Source organism: Aedes aegypti, chromosome 3, assembly GCF_002204515.2.
Source record: "Aedes aegypti strain LVP_AGWG chromosome 3, AaegL5.0 Primary Assembly, whole genome shotgun sequence".
NCBI lineage: Eukaryota > Metazoa > Arthropoda > Insecta > Diptera > Culicidae > Aedes > Aedes aegypti.
The window spans coordinates 349423008-349446429 of record NC_035109.1 but is presented as its reverse complement, the minus strand read 5'-3'; the positions used below and the strand labels follow the sequence as shown (position 1 = coordinate 349446429).

The window sequence follows — 23422 nt, the reverse complement described above, 5'->3', positions numbered from 1 at the left end:
GATATTATTAGCTTAGGTTTGCGTTTTTGGTATTTTTCCAATGACATCATTAGACTGTTAAAAAAACATTTTTTTCCAGCCCCTAGGGTAGACAACTAATCGTTAGAATTTTGCTTCTGGATTGATATTTTTATTCGAACAATTCAATCAAAAGATTCGTGCAATGTTAAAAAACAACTATGGCAAAATCTTTTTGTGACCAATGTTGTACATCTGAATTACCTGAGTTACCTCAAGGATGTCAAAAATCTTTGTTTGCGGATGGTTCAGGCCTCTCCGCCAAAGGACGAAGCCTGCGTGTCATCTGTAGTTGATTGCAAATAAAACTTTAGATATTTTTTCTTCGTGCTTGCAAACATGGAAGATTTCTCCTGATGCTTCCAAAACTCAACTAATAATATTCCCACATAAACCAAAAGATCTTTATTTGAAATCTTCAACTAGATATGTTGTCATGATGGGAGGGTTTCCAACAAATTAGTCAGATGAAGTTAAGTATCTAGGACTCACGATAGATAGAAATTTACGATAATTTTCGTTTATGTTACTAGAGCCCAAGTATATCTCTGCATCTCCACAATTGTAATGGAATTAGTGGTAGTTATTTAATATATTGACGGCTAACCGGATTCGCAATATTACTCAATAATTCGATTTTTAAATGCTTTTACAAATTTTCAAAAAAAATGTAGTCATCTTCAGAACATTTAATGTTTCTATAACTGGCACCCTTTCCTCTACAGTCTAACCCCAATTTCATTACGTGAAATTTCTCTTAGCTGCGTGCGCGCGTTACTGCGACAGGTGCCACTTCTCGAAAGGGGCTTACGCACTTTGACATTTTCTCGAAACGCGTATCGGCCCACCGCACCATTACAGCAAATCTACCACGACGAGTTCCCAACTCTGCAGTGCGCCAAGCTCTTGTTGCTGCGGCGCATGCATTTCATGCCGGTGGACCGTTTGACGGATTTTCTCTGATTGCGCGACATCCAAATGAGCCAGAATTTATTTTTATCACGCTTCTGCGAACCCGCTGCTAACTGGGAACGGAACGGACGCGCCAGAGAGAAAATTATTTTAATTAGTGCACCCAAGCGGAAATAATCACACTACGACCGGTGTGTGTGTCGACGACATGTCAATTGGGGCGAAAAAGTCCGGCAGAAATGAGAGTGACATTTGCATACATGAGCGCGTGCGATCCAAACTTTTCCGGGCCCTATAGGAATAAGAGTAATGCGGGGCAAATATGTCTAGCTCAATCTTAAATTTTGTTTTATTCTTTATTAATATCATTCCAATTCCAACACTATCATCCTGATTTGGTAAAACCAAAATAAGCATTTATTAACATTTTGTTAACAACATATTACATTTCATTTGCCGAAGCAGTTCAGAATTTTCACAGGTGAATTAATTTCACTTGTTTATAAGTGAAAAAAAACGCTTTCAATTAACTAAACCTAACTTAACCAAACATATAAACGCATTTCCCAAGTAACCAAATAGCTTTCATGCGCCCTGCGTGCTAATATAGGGCTATCGTACAGCTGGCATACCTAATATTAGCCGTATAATAGCTCTATAAGGCCAAAAAGGCGAATTAGCGGGCTAGTGGTCTCTTGGGTTATCCTGGCAATAGAAAATAGCAACGATTTTCATCAAAAATTGATAATAATATTACTTGACATTTGTTCAAATGTTCGAACATTGGATATTCTATGTAACTCATGAGTACTACACCAGGAAGGAAGCTTCAGAATCATTTTCAAAATTTTCTTCGGAACCCTCTGTAGACCTTTCTTTGTGGTATTACAACAGCTAGCCCATATTGGTACAGCATACAACATAGCTGGCCTGCAAATTTGTTTGAAGATCAAAAGCTTGTTCTTAAGACAAAGTTTCGATTTTCTGTTAATAAAGGGATGCAGACATTTTACATATTTGTTACATTTGGCTATTTTTTTTTATTTTATATTATTTGTTAGGCACTCCGTGCACTTGGCCACTACTATGCCGAGGATCATATTTACAGAATCTATTTATATCCTAGTTCTTATTGCTATTTCTCTCACACCGAGCAGGTAGAGGAGAGTGCTGCCGTTGGTCCAATCCATATCCATATCGAAGTCCATTGGTGTGCGGTGGTTCATTTTGCCATGTATATGTGTCGTGTGAGGCAGCAGCCTACAAAGAGGGTCAATGTGTCTCAGTCACCATCCAATACTGACGAAGGATGGATGTGTTCCCCTATACACAGTCCTTCGTGCGGCGTCTTCTGGTGGCTGGACGGAGTTTTTTTTGTGTGGGGGGATTGGGAATCGAACCCATGACCTTAAGCTTACGAAGCGAAACCGTAACCTCGAGGCTGCGAGACCCCCCAACATTTGGCTATGTCATTTTTAAAAGTTAATTTCTTATCTAGCATAAGCCCTAGATACTTAACCACATCTGACCAATTTATTAGAACCCCTCTCATCGTGACAGCATGTCTACTTGAAGGTTGCAAATAAAGAGCTTTTGGTTTATGTGGGAATATTATTAGTTGAGTTTTGGAAGCATTAGGAGAAATCTTCCATTTTTGCAAGTATGAAGAAAATATATCCAAACCTTTCTGTAATCGACTACAGATGTCACGCAGACTTCGTCCTTTGGCGGAGAGGTCTGTGTCATACGCAAACAAAGATTTTTGACATCCCTGAGATAACTCAAGTAAGTCAGATGTGAAAATATTGTATAATATTGGTCCCAAAATGCTGCCTTGGGGAACCCTAGCTCTTACAGGAAGTCTCTAAGATCTGGAGTTCTGATAATTAACCTGAAGTATACGATTTGACAGATAACTTTGAATTATTCTAACAATGTATGTTGGAAAATTAAAGTTTTTTAATTTTACAATCAAACCTTCATGCCAAACACTGTCGAATGCTTTTTCTATGTCTAGAAGAGCAAGACCAGTAGAATAGCCTTCAGATTTGTTGGAACGGATCAAATTTGTTACACGTAAGAGTTGATGAGTGGTCGAATGTCAAAAATTGAATTTTCGTTGATGTGGACCATCATTCTGTTCAAAATGACCTTTTCAAAAAGTTTACTGATGGAGGAAAGCAAACTGATTGGACGATAGCTAGAAGCTTCTGGAGGATTTTTATTTGGTTTTAAAATTCATTTGTTGTTGTTTCCCATTTGTCAGGAAAATATGCTAATTGAAAACATTTGTAACATATATCAACTAAGAATGATAAGCTACTTTCTGGAAGTTTCTTGATGAGGATATAAAAAATTCCATCATCGCCAGGAGCTTTCATATTTTTGAATTTTTTAATGATAGTTCTTACTTCTTTCAAATCAGTCTCCCAGGCATTTTCGAAAACGTTCCCTTGATTGAGAATATTTTCGAAGCCCTGAGTAACTTGATTTTCAATTGGACTAGTAAGTCCCAAATTAAAATTGTGCGCGATTTAAACCTGCATAGCAAGTTTTTGAGCTTTTTCGAAATTAGTTAGTAATAATTTGTTTTCCTCTTTCAATGCCGGTATTGGCTTCTGAGGTTTTTTCAAGATTTTAGATTATTTCCAAAAGGGCTTAGAGCCAGGGTCCAATTGAGACTTGATTCTTTCTGCAAATCCTGCCATATAATTTTCATAGCAGGATCGCGAGTGCGTTGAAATTGCCTTCTCCTCACGTTCTTCTAAGATCATCGTCTATAATCACGGATTCACATTTTGGAATTGCAATGCTCCTGGCTTCAATTTGTTAAAGTTTCAAGAGCATTGTCAATATCAAGTTTTGTTTGTAAAGAAATGTTAACATCAAGATAAGAGTCAATATATGTTTCATGTATATTCCAGTCGGCTCGAAAATAATTGAAAGTGGAGCTGATAGGATTGAGTATCGCTTCATGGGATATTTGAAATGTAACAGGGACATGATCAGAATAAAAAAATAACGTTGGCTACAGAGGGGACTAGAGTCGGTTAGAATCAAATCAATCGTAGAAGGGTTTTTAAAAAAGGAAAACCAAGCAGAGCTATCAGGGTATTGAATTGAGCCCGAAAACCCGAAGAGCACTCGTCAAATAAAATTGTACCGTTGGAATTACTTTGCGAATTATTCCAAGAGCGATGTTTGGCAATAACAAATTTGTTTGACTTATTACGACTTATCAATTTTCGCAAGTCATTTTGGAACTAATTTACTTGCTGCCCAGTGCATTGAAAAGGCAAATAGGCAGCTATAAAAGTATATGTACCAAGTATATATACCAAAACAGTTGGTATTTTATACGCCTATGAATAATGATTGCAACTCCCCCACCGGCCCCATCAAGTCGATCATTACGATAAACAAAAAAAGTTTGGATTTATTTCGAGTTTTGATCCTGGTTTCAAGTTTCAATTATAACTGCTATATGTATATAATTAGCTGTTAGAAAATCAAACAGCTCGTCCTCTTTACCATTCAAAGAACGAGCATTCCGATTTAAAATATTTAAAAGAAATATTTGGATCCATTAGAGAAACGTAATCCGACAACAACTTTGTTAGTAAATTTTACACCAACTTAGACTGCTTCAGCCAAAGTGAGGGTTTTGAACATTGCATCAATCATTTCAATCAAATGATCATTTAAAAAATCAAAATCAGATGCAGGCGTATCACTAGAATTAGGTGCATTTTCTGATGTTTTTTTTTGTTGGGATTATTCGTTAATAAAGAGACAGAATAGGAGTTTCTTGCGAGGATTTTTCATATGATTTGAAACAAGTTGAAACAAACCGTAGGTAGACAATTTGAAGGGGAGGAGTTGTGACTGCCTGCTACAATATCGGCATTCGAGTTTGCTTAAGTAGATCCACTTGAAATTAAAAGATTCGAACGGCTACCCAACGGAAGAAAATTGGTTTGTTAGTGAGCATAATTATCATTTACCTGGGTATGATTATTAAGCAAACGATCATCAACTGAAAAATGAGCTTTGTTTGATATTCTACCAGGGGAATTCTGGGAACGAAATAGATTACCAGGTCATCTGACTGGTACTAGCCTCGACGATTCGCTTACACGAAGGGCAATCCCAAAAGTTTGCCTTATGGTTGCCACCGCAATTTGCGCATTCAAATTTGTTGGTATCTTCCTTCACAGGGCAGACGTCCTTAGCGTGAGAAGAACCTCCGCAAATCATGCATTTAGCATCCATGAGGCAATGTTTTGTACCATGACCCCACTTTGGGCACTGACGGGACTGAGGGGGGTTCTGAAAATATCCTGTAGGTTTCTGGAATTGTTCACATGTCACACGACCATCGAACATAAGTCTTGCTTTTTCTAAAAGTTCAATATTATTTAGATCTTTTTTTGTTAAAGTGAACTAAATAATATTCTTAAAGGCCTTCCCAAAGAATGCCAGATTGGGTTCTCTTTTTCATAATGATTACTTGGACTGGGTAAAATCCAAGTAAATCATTTATTCCATTTTTGATCTCTTCGGGTGACTTATAGTCACTTGAGAGATATTTCAAGACAACTGTGAACAAACGTTTAGGTTTGTCGTCATTAATAGTAAATGTGTGCTTCGTCTCTTCAAGATGTTTGAGAAGAAGTTCGCGATCTTTAAGAGTTACCGGCAAAACGCGACAGTCTTCTTTGCGGTTCGGAAGGATACTTTGATTACCCTAATGGAGTTCAAGATCTCCTGCCTAAATCCCCCAAATTCGGAATAACTAACCACGATAGGCGGCACTCTTTGCTTTCTCACTTGAATCAAAGAGCCTGGGCTAGAAGCTGCTGATTTGGTGTTCGGATTTTTTTTTTTTTCTAGCAATGCCGATTATTCCACTAAGGTCGAACTCTAGCCCCGCCTTACACTAATTGCGAAGAGTGCGTGTGCTTGATGGTGTGTTTAACATCTGATCGAATCGAATTGATACAGAACTGTAGCCAACATCTGTTCGTTTATGGATTTGAGAAATCACACAGTCTATCTCGATTTTTGGTGCTAAACACACACACACACACAACTCCTACCTCGAACATTTATGGCTATAAAAGATAGATGTGTTTTATTATTACATGCATGCCATCAATCCGTTGGCAGTTTATCCAACCCTCCCCCACCCTACTGTTCTAAACCAAGCAGCCATTCAGAAGAAGTTCCAGTAGAGTGGGCAAAGCTGGGAGAGAGGGCCACAGTTCCGCCGGGAATAACTGAATGGAAAAAGAGGCGCCATTGACGTGTGTGGATCGGTCGATGCTGAGTGACGACTATGGGAGGAGGCAAAATACACGGGACAAAGTGAAACTTGATTTGCTTTGATGATTTGTTTACAGTAGTATGTCCCTGCTCGGTTAGCACCGGGGAAATGGAATTGCATTTGCACAGATTCCTACTCGATGTGAGTTCATTCATTGGGGAACTGATTCGACGTAAATTTTGAGGTTGAAATTCGTTGACGTATTTGTTTAAAATTTGGTGATGACATTAAACAATCAGAAGATCTAGGGTTTCTTGTCAGATTTAAAGGTAATCATTTTCCTTTCCATACAACACTATAAAGTAAATGATATTTCGTTTTACAAAGTTATTTCGATTACTGATTATGTTTCATTGTTTTACTTACTGTTGACTCATTTTCAACTCATTTAAGTATGTTAAACATTTACTATTTTAAAAAGCAGTCTATAAGTTAAATATAACTCCTTGTTCACCAAGCCACTTTGGATAAGATACTTTGTCTTGTTTCATGTTAAACTCGTTCTATTTTAGTGGGTTATGATAAGGCAGCTTGCCTTGATATAAAGTCAAATTTAGTAGCAAAACATGTTGAGAAATCATCGAAGAGTTGCTTCTAATCCCATGCTATGACGAAAAGGGCCACCCATGTTAGCTTTGCTACTGTAACTTCAGCACTAGCCGTTACATTCCATTGTTTTTATTACGAAGCTACGTGCATATGTCCTGACTAGTAGCTCTATTGGCAAATGTTGGCTACCGTCACGATGTACCAGTCGAGATAACCCCAAAGGCACAGCAATTTCCCTGCATGATAAAGTGCCTTCCAGAGGATTGTTTTTAATATTTGCAATTGGTAAGCATTTGGAAATTATCTTCACTTCATGATGTTCTTTTCCTAACACATGTGGCATAGCGCATGCTTTTAGAATAATGAAAACCACTTGTCATGAGGTGACTTTCTGTTGCCTTTGCCAGCAATTATTCACGACTGCTGTCGTCGCCACGGTGGAAATTGTGAAACCCTTCAAATGCTTCGCTGCACTTTGTCTAGACGTCTCTACTCACTTAGAGGGATCGACTACGATAACATTTTGGTAACTTTCAGAAAGCTTTTCATATAACAATGATGTTTTGTTTATGGATAAATTTTTAGAGTTAAAACTATTTAAACTGTCAATCCATCATAATCGTGTTCGCAAAAGTATTATCTCTATCATAGCTGAAAGTTTTTGTGCGATTCTTTGGAACCCATCCAACCAAAAAGACTGAAAACTTCACAACAGGTGGCAGAACGTTAAAGTTTGGTAGCCGATCAGGACTGCCCTCGTCTGTCTCGCAACCGAACCCCACGATTTCATACTGATGAAATAAAAGTGAAATACAGTAGCTTCTCAACTCCGCCAACAAACGCAGATCGCCCGACCACCGCGGAAAGTCGAAGACGACGTTGATGATGACGTGATGACACGCTCACCACACCATCGTTTGCTAGCTTGCTTGCTTACGGAACAGATGGATAGTTGTAGAGTAAATAAAACGAAAGTCGTCCTCATTCTTGTACAGAAATTTTCGGATGTTTTTCCACGGACAATTCACCCGTTCCAGTTGGTCCGGGCGAGGCACAGCGGTTTGGAGGCGGCTAAAATCTCAAGAATAAAAGTTGTGTACTCCGAACGGTTGTTATATGACTTTCTTAATGCTTTTGTGGTTCAATTCCAATTCAAAGTTTAAAACAGGTTTATTGGATTTTGAGATTCATACAACTCTTTTTTTTAGCCGAGTTGTTAAAGTCCGCGGCTACAAAGCAAAGCCATGCTGAAGGTGTCTGGGTTCGATGCCTGGTCGGTCCAGGATCTTTTCGTAATGAAAATTTCTTTGACTTCTCTGGGCAAATAGTATCATCGTACCTGTCACATACGATTGCGAAAATGGCAACTTTGGCAAAAAAAAATCTCAGTTAATAACTGTGGAAGTGCTCATTGAACACTAAGCTGAGAAGCAGACTCTGGCCCTGTGTGGACGTAATGCCAAGAAAAAGAAGAAGGTAACCATATTTACCTAAAATTTGAGGTTTTGTCCTACATTTGTTCTGAATTAAACCATTATTCGACGGCACCCGATTGCTGCCGTCGATGGTCAGTGGGTGTGGATCAGTTATTATCTCTACGTACCGCCTGAATTGGTTGACCTACCCATCAACAGAGCTCATCACGGTGTTCGACCATCGGATCGGTCAGATGTTGCTGGACGGCGGTGAATAAATCAACAGCGCGAACGGTAACTCAAATAAAAATAAGGAAAAGGATGGAAAAAAAAATCTACAACCTGCCTGGCTGTGCAATTACATCCGAAATGGAAATGAGCTTCTCCACCCAAGTTGGATAGAGAAGGGGTAGTTACTGGGGCAAGTGTCACTGCGTTCGATGGGATTACTGATGATGTTGGTTTTTGATTATCTGGCAGTCAGGCACAGCGTTGATGGAATGTTTGTGATGACGGATCATGTCGCAACGGCAATGAGTGACTGCGGTAATTATTTTTTGAGAAGGCATTCGAAATCCGTACACGTTTTACGCCACAATCTTGTTTTTAGTTTTGTTAGAAAATGTCGAAAGAATGCCACAATTTCCCACCAAATTCACCAGCAGAAATCAATCTTCGTCTGTCAATCTTCAGACAAACGCATTTTCCAACTCGCAACCAACAATTTCAGGTACACTTAAGGAGACCAAACATAGAACGTTCACATATGTACGGTTAGGTTAGTCAAGATCGCCTAACCCAAGGTGTGACACGACAAACGTTGCCCCGAATGATTGAAAAGTAAGTACTCCCGCCCCCACACAGGCACACGTTTTGGCACTTCAAAACCTTGGGGCTTCAATCTTCGTCTCGAATACAACACCAACAGAGCAACAGCAAACACCCCGCGGAGGTGTCGACTCGGTGTAGAGTAAAGTGGGGCCAATGCTCGAGGGCGGCAAAAATTTCTTTTTAAGAATTCTAGCACTGCTCAAAACAAATGTTAAAAATACCACAGTGGATCAAATGCTTCAAGGAACTTCCACTACAAAATATAAGAAATCGATTGAGATTTGGAATAGAACAAAGTAAAAACGAAAGTTTTTCGATTTTTTATGCAAGTATAACAATGCTTTGACGTTCATTAGTTTCCGCAAAGAAAAAATAATACAATTTTTGCCGCATAGGGAGGCAAAAATTCAGGCCAATGTTATGAGAAAAACCATTATTTTCGGGTATGTAACATTTATCTTTTTTCGGGTAAACTCTCTATAAAAATGTATTGCATATTTTTATGCATACATCACTTCATGATTGATATAAGGTATTCCAATCACTAGAGTTTCAGATTTCTTAATTTACTATGCCAACATTTGCCCCACAAAAGTTTTGAACTTTTCCCTTGCGATGGGGTAAAAGTTCATTTTAGACCATCAATTCTCAAATTGTTTCAACTAAAAATTGATAAACATACTGACACAAAAATCGGTATGTATAAGATCCGCTATGTGATATTTTTTTTCAGCCGACATAGTTTTCTTGAAAATGTTGATTTTTTCCCTTAAATCGAATTTTTGCCCCGTCTTACTCTAAGGAACATCTTGCTTCTTCTTTAGCTTTTCCTTCGTTTCCCAGTGTGACGATGACATGGCACGATGGAAGATTTCCACCGGTATAGCTTGACTATAAATTTTCCTCCCACACAGTGGTGATACTATCTAGGACGCTAAATGGTATTGCGAGGGGCCTTTCTTAGCCTTGTAAGCCCGTGGCTACAAAGCAAAGTCATGCTGTGTCTGTGTTAGATTCCTGGTCCGTCCAGGATCTCTTTGCAATGAAAATTTGTTGACTTTCTTGGGTATAAGAGTTTCATCGTACCTATCGTATATCGTACACAAATGCAAAAGTAGCATTTTACGCGAAAGAAGCTGTCAGCTAATAACTGTGAAGAAGCTCAATCGAGCATAGAAGCAGGCTCTGTCCCGGCAGGAACGAAATACCAAGAAGAAGAAAAGGTTCCAAAAGATTTTTTCACGTAGTTCAGATAAACTAAGTAATCAAATAGGACTTCAATTCGTCATATGTGGTAACATAGAGCTGACATGGAGCTGTCATGCTCTATATTAGCCGTATAGTAACTCTATGAATCCGAAAAGGCGGTTTATTTGGCTAGTGGTTACATTGGAAGACATCACTATCACGCAAAGATGAAGAGCCTCCCACATGGAAACATGACTGTACTCGACGAAGAGGACGATGGTTCATAACATAGATGGAGCTCCTCATGTTAGCGTCGAGTGAAAGCGTGGCCGTCGGTATGATTTATTTTCACCAAATGTGCGACGGTTTCCACCGGCTTTTGCATGGGGAAATGATTCCAAAGCCACTAACGATTTGTTCCATTTTAAAAGTAAAAAGAACTATGGAAATTCACAAATTTTACAACAAAATGCATGATGTAAATTTTTAGCAAAAAGATACTGCAAAGCTGTTTTAAGTTCGTTTATTGATTCAGTAATATTCTTGAATTCAACGTGGAAAATAACGGCAATGATGTGGCGTTTTGAACCATTTACCCCATCTTTTAGTTGCATAGACGGCGAGAATATTAGGTGCAGCGATTGTTGGCAACAGCTACCTATCTTAGTAAGACTAAACCCAACAGACGTAGGCATGGAACTAATGGTGTTCTTTTCACCTCGTTTGGAAAGCTTGGTATAACGTGCACATACTAGTTTCACTTAACGTGACGTATGCAACTTTTACTCAAAGATCACAGAATAATTCACTCTTGCACTCATTTTGACATCAGCTTGATACAGGCGAAAGTACAAAGGATATTGCGATCTTGAAGTGATAGTAACATGTTCTTCTTCTTTTTCTTGGTACTACGTCTCTACTGGGACAGAGCCCTCTTCTCAGCTTAGTGTTCTGTGACAAATTCCACTGATGCTAACTGGGAGTTTTCTTTGCCAACGTTGCCTTTTTTCATGAGTTTGTCGTGTTTTTCACAGGTAGATCTTCAAACAGACCCCTGAGGGATAACTCAGAGAGCTCGGGGTTGACTTGACGTATCGACCTCCCAAAACCAGCACAATTATCTGCATTATGTGTACAGAGAATGGGAATTATCCTTAGCTCAGAATTCAAGGAAGAACACTGAAACTACCTTACAGTATTACTTAGCGAAGGGGCCAGTATAGCGTATAGCGTTTTAACAGAATTAACCTCGGTAAGCTACTTTTTCTAGCCAACTTAAATTTTATTATAAGGGACCAGCCTTGGGAGATATAACTCTCTTCAGCCAATTTAAGTTCAATACTCCATAACAACCCCGTACATCCTCTGGGTTACACTGTCGTAGGCACTCAAAGACGATATGTTTCGCAGTTTCCTCTACAACAGCACAATAGGGGGAACACAGAAGACTCTGCGTGCCCGAACCTACAGCAATCATGTCCTGATAAAAGCTGCGTCAGGTAGAAGTTCACTTTCTCATGGATTCTCTTATATAAATCAGAAACATTAAGTATTAAACTGTAGATCTATCTATCCTAAGCCTATGGTTTCCAACCGCCTTAGGTTTCTGTTCGTTCTAAGCGATAATCATTCTCAACTACCAGAGTGATCCCAATACCTAATTGTGCATCCGATTCTTGTACCGTATTGATTCAAATTGCCCTGACGCATCGAATCCCGGGCACTTGCTCTAACATTCCGGCAGTCGCGCTGTTGTACTTTGTACAACAGTTGTGATTTATATGCTATCATTTTGCAACGAAGATATCTATCGATACCAAACCAAAATGTATTCTTCGAGAATCTTCTTAAGAACAATACTCGACAGTTTTTGTTTACAGTAAGGCCCTTTATAATGCGATAGTCACATAATAATGAACGCACTATATACGATTCGAGTAGACCACAATTTGAAATAGGTTTATCTCAAAATCCAGATAATTTAACTTTTGTTTTGCAGATATTTCAGAATCCTGACAATTTAGAAAGATGTTGTTCATATCATTGTTCGAGTTAGTTGATTCAAATTTCTGCCACCAGGCGGCGCTAGTTAGAATGAAACTTTTGTTTTGCAGATACCGTGGTGAATCAAAATCCGGACGGTACCAATATCCGGACACTTTAATTATATTAATTAATTACAGTTAATATCGAGTGATTATATGTCTGGTTTTGTTCATTCCCCTTTAAATGAAATATGCTGATCATTTTACATTTATTTCTAATCTAGTAACCACTGCTAAATAATTAATAAAAATAAAAACAAATTATTTGTTCATGTTGAACGTCATTTCGTCGCGATTTAACTTCAACTCGAGTTGAACGATCGATGAACGCGCGAACAACGTTTGTTTGAAGTAAAAGTTAGTAAAATATATCTTTATAGAATTTTTATCCAAAACTGTTCAAAAGAAGATATTTTGGAAGTTCGGTGACTCCACTATCATTAAATAAATTGAAAATATACATTTATCGGTGTGCAAAAAGACTGTCCGGGAATATGAGCCAGTGTTTTCAGATCCGGACATCGCGTAACGGACTCCCGTTTTACTAGTGTGAAAGAGAAATTCCCGAAAGAAAAAATAAGTGAAAATTTGAAAAACAACTGGAGATAGTGTAGTGAGTATTCAGAACGAAATTGATTATTGGATAAAATGTATTTATCTTCAATAATAGCTGTTCGAGCCGCATCAAATACAGTTCAAGCTACGTGTGCTTCGGCTCAGGTAATCAAATCAGTTTTATTACAAACCTGTTATATGTTTTGCCATTGTCGGGCAATCGTGGACATCAAGTTTATTAAAGATTGTTATTTAATTGCGTGTTGATATTATTTTCATTGAAATTTAATGAATATTCCATGCTATAACACCTTTGTCCGGATTTCGATCCAAAAGTGTCCGGAATTAAAGCCATCATTTGTCTAAGGTGTCCGGATTTAAAGACAAGACATGCTTCAATATTTGATTATTTTTTGTGTTAAAATCATGATTTTTATCAAAAATTTCATCACTTCCAAGAAGATCTGGCTTTAAGCAATCTATCGAGCAATATTATTATCTAAAAAAACACGCTCATATTGAAGTAAGAACATTTGTGGCACCTTAAGCGTCCGGGTATTGATGCACCACGGTATCTCAGTAGCCTGACCATTTACAAAGATAGTGTCTTCGGCAAATTTTGATTCAACTAACTCGAACAATGATAGTCCTTGAATTACTGAACAACTTTGCCAAAGACGCCATCTTTTTGAAAGGTCAGGATCCTGAGATCTGCAAAACAAAAATTTCATGCTCACTAGCGCCGCCTAGTGGCAAAATGGAAGTTTAAGTATCTTTATAGTTTAAGTATCAGTCTGTACAGTATTAATACTGAAGATGGAGTAAATAAATAAAAAAAATCCCAAATTTCTTGGCAGTGATGGTACACATCAATGAAAATTGAATCTTTGCCAATGAACAGTTCGGATGTTTTGCAAATAGCAAGAAAAATATCTCGCTTCCCAATTATTCCCACTCAACCCAGACACAAGTGTCACCTTTCAGACTTCCGCCCCATTTTGTATCGCTTATCAAGTCTCATAACCCCCATTCCTTTTCAAATGATGACACGGTCTACATATTCAAATACGTCCAGGAAAAGAAGCCCACTCAGACTTATCACCGGCGGTGGTGACAGCTGATCGTCGCCAGAGCGATATCGATACACCCCATCCCGACATACGGCGTATCAGCTATCAATTCCCTTATTGCCACACTTTTTTTTTCCTCGGTTCCGTATAAAAAAAATACTTATTTTCCATTTTCACCGACTATGCATAGACATTGTCTTAACACACGTTCCTGATTGTCCCGTTTTTCTTCTTCCAGGATTCCCCTTCACAGCGGCAGGCCTCCGGACAGGATATCCTGTACTACCGAGCCAGTTTGGGTAAGTTCAGCGCTCTTTCCCGTTTCTCCTCTTCTTTTTTATTTTCGCTCACCTCTGGTTTCTCGATGTAGGAGGCAATTTAAAAACTACCGACACATCAGGGAATGAGAAATGATCTAAAAAAAACAGGCAATCGATGAATTCTGACACACCAGCGATACCACGAAGAGTAACGATTTTTTTTTGTTTTTCCAAAACTCGATAATGGGTAAACTTACAGACACACAGTAGTTTCAATTACGCTTCGTCTGTCTTTTCGGTTTTCAAGCTTTTGATTTTCGGTAACAACGTTTTCCGTCGATTTTTTTATTTTTGCCCTCCTGCCGAGGAATATTTTATCGGTTTTGATTTGCTCCCTCGAAGGCAGGAAAAAAAGGGAAAATAAATAACTGTTCCTAGAGCTGCTGGGAAGCAAGCAGGCTCTTCCTGTACGTGACATTTCATCGATAGCGTGCCGAAGATATTGAATCCCTTTTTCTTTCCGTGCCACAGTGCTTCCTGAGGGATGAGTTCTGGATCGAAATCGTGTTGCGCCCGAATGGTAGAATGTTTTTCAAAAAAGTTTTTCGGGATGTAGAGACCCTTCTGGAGTGAAATAGAATTTAGATTCTATACATATTATGAAGCAACAACATATTTAACAGCTAGGGGTTTTAGTTATGAAACAATATCATTTTTAGAAGGGTATCTACACCTCAAACAAATTATCTGAATCCTATAAAACTTGCAAATCAATTTTGATCGAGAATTTAGGCCTCTGAAAGCACTGTGCATGTTTTTTTGACGTAGAAGTACGTCTCTCTTCTCTATACAGGAGTGAAATTGGAATTTCAAAACCAAGAGCGTTACGTTGGCATGAAATATTTTAAACGTTAATAACTTTTCGCTGGCTTAACGAAATTTCTTGATTAGCATCTCAATCGAAAGCCAAGACATCAAAGCTTCATGTCGTTTACTTACTGAATCCCACATACCTGTCCAAATAGTTTAATAACTGTTTTAAAAGAGAACGTTGATTTCAAGCAAATCTATAAATAGGGGTGGCTAGAGAAAATTTGACGTCATTTGCTTTTCACTCTCCGATTGGCTCGCATCTCAGCAGGCGACAGATCGGCTTGTTCTGACCGGGCGTGCTTCTCAGGCACAGACATCGATAGCGAAGGACGCCCCCGTTTGTCTTGCTTCGCTCAAATCAAACTGTCGAGCGAGCGAGAGAAGATGCCGTCCGAAGCTAAAGCCATCACCGCTGCCGCCGCCTAGAAGAAGAAGAGGAAGCAGTCCACAGGAGAAATTGCGGTCGAACTGTGAACACGGTCGGGCGAGTCATTCTCGCTTTGTGGTTCACCGCTTGTTTGCGTTCACCCAGCCATCGTCATCGCCGCCGCAAATTTCATCAGCCGAGGAGCTGTTGACCCGCGCTTCAAAATTTCGACTCGTGATGAAATCATCATTGGTGGTCAAGAAGCAATCCCGTTAGGAGCAAATACCAGAAGCCCCCTGAGTTTTGCTGGTCCGAGCAGTTATTCGTAACAACATCGAAGCTAACAAAACCATCGGTTCTTTTCAGAGCCATCAAATTTGTGGAAAAGAGTTAAAAGAGAAATATTTCCGACTTTATTTATAACTTCTAGTATTCCTAAATCAATTTCACGGCCTCATACAAAATTTCATTTGTCGTGAATAATTTATGACTCAACCATTTGAGATTGTACTGCTGCAGTGCCGTCGGGGTGAGTGCTCAACATTTCACAACGATTGCAAAATAGAGTGGCTTTTCCAACAGCGCCTTTTATGTTCCATATTTTATGGGAACACTTTGATTAGGAAAATTATCCCATGTGACAAAATTGCGACATATTTAGAATGCTTTTGAAAAGACATTCTCATTGAACAATTGTAATAATTTTAGCACCCATGGATCAGAAATTTACCGTCATAATAAAGAACACTATTAATTATCAATAGCTCGTTTTGAATATTTAGGGAATGCCAATCATTCCAACAATTCATGCTCGACCAATTTCTCACGCATTAGTATTCTCCGCAATTTTCAAGTAATTCCAAGCAAAACACATTATTGGCACATACTCATTTCCCAGATTGGTCGATCAGAAAGCGAAGAGCACAAAAGGGAGGAGCATCATCTGCTATTCCAAGGTTATAAAACATGCTGCCTTCGTTGGATTCAGTTTCATTCCATTTCCGCTTTCGAGCTGGTAAGAGCTCCTCCGAACTTGCTTAGCGAGAAGTACCTCGCTGCTAGAAGCCTGCTGAGCTGTTAATCCAGAATCTGGTTTGTGAAATCGCTCAAGATTTCAAGATTGAGCTACGTTTCCAGATTTCAACTAAATCCCTGTGTACGCTACTCTGTTGCTGTTGTGTACCCATGTAATATTAAGCTTGTTTGTCGAATAAACAGAGAACTTATTCACATCTTCTTCTTCTTCTTCTTGGCATCAACGTCCTCACTGGGACAGAGCCTGCTTCTCAGCTTAGTGTTCTTATGACACTTCCACAGTTATTAACTGAGAGCTTTCTTTGCCAAGGTTTCCATTTTTGCATTCGTATATCGTGTGGCAGGTACGATTATACTCTATGCCCAGGGAAGTCAAGAAAATTTCTATTACGAAAAGATCCTGGACCGACCGGGAATCGAACTCAGACACCTTCAGCATGGCTTTGCTTTGTAGCCGCGGACTCTAACCACTCGGCTAAGGAAGGCCCCAACTTATTCGCATGCATTTGCAACTTTTTCGATTTTCCATACAAAATGACCAACTTTGGTAAGTTAGATCTCAGTTATTTATGGAAATATTTTCGAATGAAACATTCACAGAACATCAGATGAAACTTGAATTTTAACATATATTTTTGAAAATTTTTCCAATCACAAGTTTATATGTAATAACGGTTTGACTAAACTGTAATTTTCGACGAAAAATTCAAAACTTTTTATCTTAAAATCTGATAGCCTTACACAAAAACTGTCTTCAGCAAACTTATTCATCTCGTCAAAATCTACAACTTTTCTGAAGATACCATGAAGCTATTCCTTCAATATGTTTAGTTATGTCAATCATAAAAAATCGTCAAAAAATTCTCTTTAGTCAAACCGTTACTGCTTTCCAACGTGTGATTGGAAAAATCACTCAAAAACATATGTTAAAATTTAAGTTATGTCTGATATTCTGTTAAAATTTCATTCAAATCAGTCCATAAATAACTGAGATATAGTTTATCAAAGTTGGTCACTTTGCATGAAAAATCAAAAGAGTTGCAGTTTTTATTTCTCAGTGAAGAATCACACCATCAACAAAAATAGCGCGAAAGCAATAACCAATCGCGTGCGAGTAGCGAACGGAGTGACGAAACAACCAAGCGAGAGCCCCACCACTCGCCATCGGTGAACGAAGCTCGAGCAAATAAAACCTCTGGTTGTTCTGCTCCCAGCTCATTCACAAATCGAACGGCATAACGAACGGATCAAGCAGCGGAGCAGCAAAGAAGAGCGCGTGAAAGCCACAGCAGTGTGCGAGTAGCGAACGGAACCAGAGAGCGAAAGCAACAACTGAAAATCATTCAGTGGACGGATTAGTAGTCAGCGCCAACCGGCGACCTGTTGGAAAGTAACGCCAGCGAAATATACACCATCTGCCTCTCCTTACCATTCATATTCTTGTACTTGATGAATTCAATGAAATGGTTTGGTTTGGCGATGGAGCAAAGAGTTATTAAGGATGATTTTACTTAACAAAGAGTTGTTGATGAATATTCCAATCAATAAGAGTTGTTTTGAAAAAGTTCACTTTTATCAGAAATTTCTGCTTTACCAAAGAGTTGTTAATGAAATTCCTGCAGCAAAGGGTCGAGTTTTTCCCCACGAATATTTCCAGCCAGGACCAGTCATGGAGGACAATCCATCCCGAGCATCACGGCCCCCGCTTCTAAAATTCTCGAGTACGGAAATTGGAAAATTAATACATAATGCTCATCTTGTACATCCCTTGCCAAGACATCAATTTCATATAGCCTATTTCTCAGATTAACGCAATAGACTAACATGTAGAAAAATTTCAGATCAATAGTTGCTTATTACAATTGGTCAGGAAACAGTTTATTGAACAGTATTTAAAATCTGTCGCAATTTTAATACATTTTCCAATTTAATACTCGAGAATTTAGGAAGTGTTCCCCCATTATATGATAAATCAACGATGCTGTTAGAAATACCATACAATGCTGAGTAGCATGATGTTATTACGGTCCGACGGCGCTGCAGTGGTAAATTCTCAAATTCATGTAATTATGTGGGGTAAATTATGTGAACCAAATTGTAGTATACCGCGATATTTAGACCATTATAGATAAATCAGTAAATATCATCCAATAAACCGTTTTATGAACGTATGTTGGCCCTGAAAAGGGACGATTGAGCTTGGATGCTGTGACCACGAGTTTACCACGAGGCGAAATCTAGAAGCGCGGATCGGTCAACCTAGAAATCTTGAGCGATTTCACAGACCAGATGCTGGATTGGCAGCTTGAAGAATGACAGCTCAGCAGATTTCTAGCAGCCAGGTACTTCTCGCTGAGCAAGTTCGGAGGAGCTCTTACCAGCTCGAAAGCGGAATTTGAATAAAACTGAATCCGACGAAGGAAGCATGTTTTATAACCTCAGCACAGCAGACGATGCTCCTCCCTTTTGTGCTCTTCGCTTTCTGATCGACCAATCTGGGAAATGGGTATGTGCCAATAATGTGTTGGGCTTAGAATTACTTGAAAATTGCGGAGAATGCTAATGCGTGAGAAATTGGTCGAACATGAATTGCTGGAAGGGTTGACATTAACTAAATATTCAATAAGAGATATTGATAATCAATAGTTTTCTTTATTATGACGGTAAATTTCTGATCCATGGGTGCCAAAATTATTACAATTGTTCAATGAAAATGTCTTTTCAAAAGCATTCTAAATATGTCACAATTTTGTTGCATGTGATAATTTTGCTAATCAAAGTGTTCCCACAAAATATGGAACATCAAAGACGCTGTTGGAAATGCCACTCTATTTTACAATTGTTGTGGAATGCTGAGCACTCACCCCGATGGCACTGCAGCAGCGTCCGCGATTACAGTCTCAAAATGTTGAGTCATAAATTATTCATGACAAATGAAATTTTGTATGAAGCTGTGAAATTGATTTAGGAATATAAGAAGTCATATATAAAGTCGGAAATATTTCTCTTTTAACTCTTTTCTACTAATTTGATGACCCTGAAAAGGGCCGATGGCTTTGTTAGCTTTGATGCTCTTACAGATAAATAACACTGCGGGATGTTATCAGTTGATTGCCATGGTCAAACGGGGAATCCTCAACTCAAATGTATAAATTTGAGCAAGTTATTTGCTTATACGACGAACCGAAAGTTTCGTGGCATGGATGGCGCACAACAGTAACAGGTAGTGAATCACCGGGCTTAAGTCGAAATCTGATGATGGCGGCGATGACGATGGCTGGGTGAACGCAAACAAGCGGTGAAGCACAAAGGGAGAATGACTTGCCCGACCGTGTTCACAGTTCGACCGCAAATTTTCCTGTGGACTGCTTCATATTCTTCTTCTTCTTGGCGGCGGAAGCGGTGATGACTTTGGCTTCGGACGGCATCTTCTCTCGCTCGCTTGACAGTTTGATTTGAGCGAAGCAAGACAAACGGGGAGGTCCCTCGCTGTCGATGTCTGTGCCTGAGAAGCACGCCCGGTCAGAGCAAGACGATCTGTTGCCTGCTGAGATGCGATCGAAGCGGAGAATTGAAAGCAAATGACGTCAATTTTTCTCTAGCACCCCTATTTATAGATTTGCTTGAAATCAACGTTCTCTTTTAAAACAGTTATTAAACTATTTGGACAGGTATGTGGGATTCAGTAAGTAAACGACATGACCCTTTGATGTCTTGTCTTTCAATTGAGGTGCCATTCAAGGAATTTCGTTAAACCAGCAAACAGTTATAAGAGTTCAAAATATTTCATGCCAATGTAAGGCTCTTGGTTTTGAAATTCCAATTTCACTCCTGTATAGAGAATTTTTATTTTACTTTCAAACTGTGCGGCATAATCAAATGCAAACGCATTCAGTTCCCGATGGTTAGTGCCTGTGCTTTAACTGTTCATAAGTCGCAAGGTGGAACTTTCCCCGAGGTCGTGTACGACTATGACAAAAGCCAGGATCAGCAATTGGTATATGTTGGTTTGTCGCGGGTTACTTCACTGCAAGGACTATTTTTGACAAACTCTACCAATTCTTCCCAGTTCCATCACGCCAAAGGCAGCAATTCCAAGGGTTGACTTGAGGAATGAGCTGCAGCGCTTAGGCAATCATCGATTAGTGACGCTTTGAGACGAACTGCGTGAAATACTGGATCATAACGGCCAAGCCTGCATATTGATGAGTATCAATGTACAGAGCCTAAATGCTCATGCAATGGATATTGCTACAGACCAAAGCACTGGACCGATTCAATCGATTATCACGATCGAAGCACCCGAGCTATCAAACATCTAATCTACTGGAGGAGTTTGGTGAACTACAGCTGGAGCCAGAAACCGATCACCCAACCAAGCAACACAAGGAAGCAACGACCAAACAAACAAATTCAATCATCTGGCATTATTCCTGGAACACCATACACTGGTTCTCGAAACCACAGAACGACAAATGGTTCTTTTCAGGACTACCAAAATGAGTTTAAAAAGAGTTAACTTCTGAAAACTTCATCCGATCAATAACAACACAAAACTAGTACACTTACAAATTCATGCACATGACAAATCAAATTATTAATCATCGTAGTTCTACGTCAACCCCGCGGTAATGTAATAGACATTACCCACCCCAATTTTTTTGTTCGGAATCGAAAGTTCTCAGCCTTCAATCCCGCCGAAATCAAATTGTGGTGCTCTTTGTTTTCGAACCTGTGTTTGAATTCCTGAATCGCTACCCGGTTATAGGATGAGGCTTCGGGAACACCGCAAGCCAGCAGTGTTCTCACGTTTTCGATTTATTTTGTATCAACAACGAAGGTGTATGTGGTTCGATGGATGATAGGCAAGGGATCGGATGGAAATGAAATAAACTGAAGCATAAAATAATGAAGTGGAAATCGCAACCGGTGACTGGTTGAGAGCAGTTCAATCCGAGAGGATCAGATTTCTTGGGTTGGAGGTGCCGTTCTGTAATCACCGCGTTGTTGCTGGCAGTAACTCATGTCGTGGGATATGACGAAAGAAGTGAGATCTATTTTTGGCGGTTTCGGGGTTTGGAAATGGGCGAGTGAGTTATGGTAATTCATTGGTATCTTGTTTTCGTTTTCTGGTGCCGTTCTAAAAATGAGCGTCGCATATCGCAACGTGACGCATTGGGAGACACCTTCAGTACGAATCATTAGCAGCTCGCGATCATATGACCTCCAAGTGACTTTTGGGTATTGCGTGCATGTCAGAAGGTTTTGTTGGACCAAATAATATGTGGTTGATGTCCGAAATCGCTGATGACTATGCACAATGGGACACATGGGGTGAGATATTTCGCATAAAGACGCAGAACATCCGTGTGAGAAACGTTTTAATGCGAAAAGGGCCACTACATGCATGCTATTGTCACTGAAAACATCTCCACATTCCTGGAGAGAATCTGATGGAAATGATTCCAAACTCCTGGAAGAAATCTTTCCAAATTCCTGAATCAAATCTTTCCAGATTCCTGAAAAGAATCTCTCAAAGTTTCTGAAGAGAATCTCTGAAGATTTCTGAAGGGAATCTCTCAAGATTCCAAGGATCCTCTCCAGATTCCTAAAGTGAATCTCCCAAGATTCCTGAAGGTAACTTGCCAGATTCCTCAATCTGAAGGGAACCTCTTCAGATTCCTGAAGGGAACCTCTTCAGATTCCTGAAGGGAATCTCCACAGATTTCTGAAGTAAATCTTTACAGATTCCTAAAGGGAATCTCCCAAGATTCCTGAAGGTAATCTTTCCAGATTCCTGAAGAGAAGTTTTGCAGATTCCTGAAGGGAATCTCTCCAGATACTTGAAGGGAACCTTTCCAGATTCCTGAAGGGAACCTCTCGAGGTTCCTCAAAGGAATCATTCCAGCTACCTAAAGTCAATCTCTCCAGATTACTGAACGAAATCTCTCATAATTCTTCAAGAGAATCTCTCCAGATTCCTCAAGAAAATCTCTCCAGATTTCTCAAAGGAATACCCCACATTCCTGAAGGGCATCTCTCCAAATTCCTGAGGGGAATCTCTTCAGATTCTTGAAAGGAATCTCTACAGATTCCTAACCTGTTCAGATTCCTTAAGACAATCTCCCAAGTTTCCTGATGGTAATCTTTCCAGATTCCTGAGGAAACTTTCCAGATTTCTGAAGAGAAGCTTTGCAAATTCCTGAAGGAAATCTCACCAGATTCCTGAAGGGACTCACCCCAGATTCCTAAAGAGAATCTCTCCAGATTACTGAACGGAATCTCTCAAAACTCCTCTAAGGGAATCTCTTCAGATTCTTGAAGGGAATCTCTTCTGATTCCTTAAAGGAATCACTCCAAATTCCTAAAGAGAATCTCTCCCGATTACTGAACGGAATCTCTAAAAATCCCTCAAGGGAATTCCCACATCTCTCCAGATTCCTGAAGGGAATCTCTCCTGGTTCCTTAAGGGAATCACTCCAGATTCCTAAAGAGAATCTCTCCAGATTACTGAACGGAATCTCTCAAAACTCCTCAAGGGAATCTCTCCAGATTCCTCAAGAGAATCTCTCCAGATTTCTCAAGGAAATCCCCCACATTCCTGAAAGGCATCTCTCCAGATTCCTGAAAGAAATCTCTCCGGATTCCTGAAGGGAATCTCTTCAGATTCTTGTAAAAAATCTACAGATTTCTAACGGGAATCTCTTCAGATTTCTAAAGGGAATCTCCCAAGATTTCTGATGGTATTTTTTCTAGATTCCTGAAGGAAACTTTCCAGATTCCTGAAGAGAAGCTTTGCAGATTCTTGAAGGGAATCTCTACAGATTCCTGTAGGGAATCTCTCCAGATTCCTGTAGGGAATCTCTCCAGATTCCTGAAGGGAATCTCTCCAGATTCCTGTAGGGAATCTCTCCAGATTCCTGTAGGGAATCTCTCCAGATTCCTGAAGGGAATATCCCCAAATTTTTGAAGGGAATC

General features: G+C 39.4%; 1 protein-coding gene across 5 annotated transcripts in view; it reads left to right on the top strand.

The window, feature by feature from the left end:
• Positions 1-23422, top strand: part of LOC5578107 (RNA-binding protein 24-A) — a 266309-nt gene that overhangs the window by 166694 nt on the left and 76193 nt on the right. For all 5 annotated transcript variants that reach the window (XM_021854638.1, XM_021854639.1, XM_021854640.1 and 2 more), the window contains one exon: positions 14148-14208. In XM_021854638.1, coding sequence (XP_021710330.1) covers positions 14148-14208 — 61 coding nt within the window. The remainder of the gene's footprint in view (positions 1-14147; positions 14209-23422) is intronic.